At 49.1% G+C, this 3,021-nt stretch overlaps 1 protein-coding gene across 1 annotated transcript; it reads right to left on the reverse strand.

Annotated features, from left to right (window-relative positions):
• Positions 1 to 941: 941 nt before the first annotated feature.
• GUITHDRAFT_111409 (hypothetical protein) lies at positions 942 to 1,589 on the reverse strand (the record flags this gene model as incomplete). Its single annotated transcript, XM_005829356.1, has 3 exons — positions 942 to 1,094; positions 1,156 to 1,231; positions 1,402 to 1,589. 3 exons carry the CDS (start codon positions 1,587 to 1,589, stop codon positions 942 to 944), a joined length of 417 nt encoding a protein of 138 aa, XP_005829413.1.
• Between the last annotated feature and the right edge of the window lie 1,432 nt (positions 1,590 to 3,021).

The following is a 3,021-nucleotide window of genomic DNA, read 5'->3' on the forward strand; positions in this document are numbered from 1 at the left end:
CCCTAAACCCTAAACCCTAAACCCTAAACCCTAAACCCTAACCCTAAACCCTAAACCCTAAACCCTAAACCCTAAACCCTAAACCCTAAACCCTAAACCCTAAACCCTAAACCCTAAAACCCTAAACCCTAAAACCCTAAACCCTAAACCCTAAACCCTAAACCCTCGGGACTCCTCGCACAATCTCACAACAACGGCCCTGCCCCTTCTCTTGGTTGCCCGCCTTGTGTTCGAGGCCGTACAGTGCGTCGTCGTCCTAGCAAATGGCGACCGGGGCCGGCCGACCGCGCACTCCGACAGGCTCCAGTTACAACAACTCGAGACGCTCGTCCACCTAAGGCTACCAAGCGAAAGGATACGACGAAAGCTCAATCTAACTCTTCCAAAGACGCGAGCAAGCTCCTGTCTGCCTCCGCCATGTTCACCATGTTGATTTAAAAATTGATCGGGCTCTCCTTCAACACATGCATGTCAACGAAACCGACATCTACTTCGACCTCTCCGTCCTCCCTGACACCAACCCTCTCCTCCTCCTCCTCCTCCTATTCTCACCCCTCCCCCATCCCCAACAAGGACAAGTCTCTAAATTCTCTTCCCATCCATCCCCGACAAGGACAAGTCTCTAAATTCTCTTCCCATCCCGGTACGTGCCCACTCCTCTCACCTCATCGGACCCATCCCTGAACACCTGCTCACTTCCCCGTCAGATTGAGTCGGCACCTCCCTATTCAGCCAAGACATGTTCCCTACCCTCACATTCTGCACAAAGAAGCAGATCCTGCACCCCAAGCTCTCACTCCCTCTCCTCAACAAGCATAGGACTGTAACAAAACATTCCTTACCCCGTTGACGAATGCACATAGAAAACTTTGAAGCAAAACAAATCCTCTATCACGTTGTTGACTACATACCCGTACGTCTTAGTGTCTGCGGCACCATCGTCACCTCGCCACCTCCCGGATTCCCATGCTCTGTCTCATTCCGTTGTCGCTCAGCTCCGTCTCGCTACCGTCAAGAACCAATTTCATCACTCGCTTCCAGTTCGACTTGAAGCCCCCGACAAGCTTTCCGACAGGGATCTCAGTTACTTCAACCTGCACATCGCCCTCCCTCTACTTGTGGGAGCCGCATCCGGACGAAATAATTCCCTTGTACGGTCTGGTCCTGACATCTACACCCAGCGACAGATGTGTATCTGTAAGCCTTGACATGTAATCTGTAAAGGCTCGCCCTGGCGCACTAAGAATCAGCTGCTCAACATCTTCTCACACTCTACTTGCTCCTTCCCATCCCAACGGGAGTACACCATACATTGTTTTTGTATCTCTGTCTCTCGATCACTCTGTCTCTCTATCTACCTCTCTCTTTTCTCTGCCGGTCAGTCTTCTGTCTCTCCCTTACCTAGGCTTTGAATGCTTTCTCGCATCCGCTCCATGATGCTCCGAGACGCATGGTCCGTCGACAACACTTTCAGTGCTTCCGAGATCCAGCAAGTCCAGGAGCTTCTTTGTTTCCTCGCGGGTGACGAAAGCATTCTGCTTAACTCTGATTTTCTTCTTGTGAAGGTCCCTTCCTATCCACCGCTCCATAGCAACGCTGTTTTATGCTATCTGCTGCTCATACCTAAAGAGAACTTCAGGTCTGCTACTGAATCGTCGGAACAGTTGGAACGTTTCAGTGCCCGTATGCATTAAATCATGCAGGTGTCTTCCTGTACCCTTCACTTTGCCTTTTCGACATTTCATTTCTTCCTGATCACGTCATTGTGTTTGTTAATCTTCTGCCAATTTGCCTGCCTGCCGCCTGTAAATCACCCACTTCCCTTTCATTCCCTCCTTCCCTCCTTGCCTCCTACACGTCAAAAACTGAAAGAAAAGCAAACCTTTTGTTGTACAAGTTTTTACAAGTGTCCTCATTGTCCTCGTACTGATTTTTAACTTAACTTTGAGTAAAGTCCTCGTACTGATCTCAGTCGGCACTGGCTCCCGCCGGAGTCCCGGGCCGGGCCGCAACCGTCATCCGGCGGCGTACCGGTGACCGCCTCGCCGCCACCCGGTCCGGGCCGCCACCTCAGGGGAGTATCACTTAACTTTGAGTAAAGAATCTGAGCTCAGCCCCCCGGCTGCCGGTTTCACCGGGCCGATTGTTTTACTGTGCGCAACCTGATGAGACTCGACCAAGATTTAAAGGGTTTGTCGGAATCCTGTTGGATATACTGCATAACAAGTTCAAAGCGGGAGGGGAGCGATGAACTTCGAAACAAAGATAGCAAACCCAACTTGTACGCTCGACAAGAGTCCCAACCGAAAGACATACATTTCTGAGAAACTGATAGCCGCTCGAATGGTCGCCTTCGTCATTGTTTGTACTTTGAGCTGTGAGTCTCAAGGTACTGACTGCGACAAGATTTTAACTTGCTATTTGACTCCTTGACCAATCGTGTATCAGCATCGTCTGCTTCAAACACCATCCCAGTAAATTCTAGCGAAGTTGCATCACTGACTTGTGATATCCGACAGGTATTCCAATGATTTTTCTGTACATGTTTCAATCTTGTTTTTGTAGGTGAGCACTCCTTGGAAGGGAGAAAACGTCAAGGCAATGCTCTGTTTTATTAAGCAAAAACAAGCTGATCTATAAATCTTGCAGGACTTGTGGGCGGAGTATCACAATATTTTTCGTTTTGGGAACAGAAATGCAGCATCACACCTGTGGGCCACTTTCTTGCTTGAGAGGAGTTCGCAAGTAACCTGAACTGAGTCTCTTTGATCTCTTTGACAATAACATTACAATGCAGATGACACCGCAACAGCTAGAGTATATGTTCAGCGGCTTCTGTGCTGTGAGTGGGTCGCCCGTCAGACCAAACGATTATAATCGATACTTGTTGAATCTTGGAACGGTCCTTGGGGGATCAAGGATTGGATACATGCACTATTGCTGCTGGCCTTGTGTTTGTGACACGCAAGATTTCATTCGAGTTGATACCAAAATGTGATAACTAAGGAAGGGATTCGACAG

Source organism: Guillardia theta (assembly GCF_000315625.1).
Source record: "Guillardia theta CCMP2712 unplaced genomic scaffold GUITHscaffold_52, whole genome shotgun sequence".
Taxonomy (NCBI): domain Eukaryota; class Cryptophyceae; order Pyrenomonadales; family Geminigeraceae; genus Guillardia; species Guillardia theta.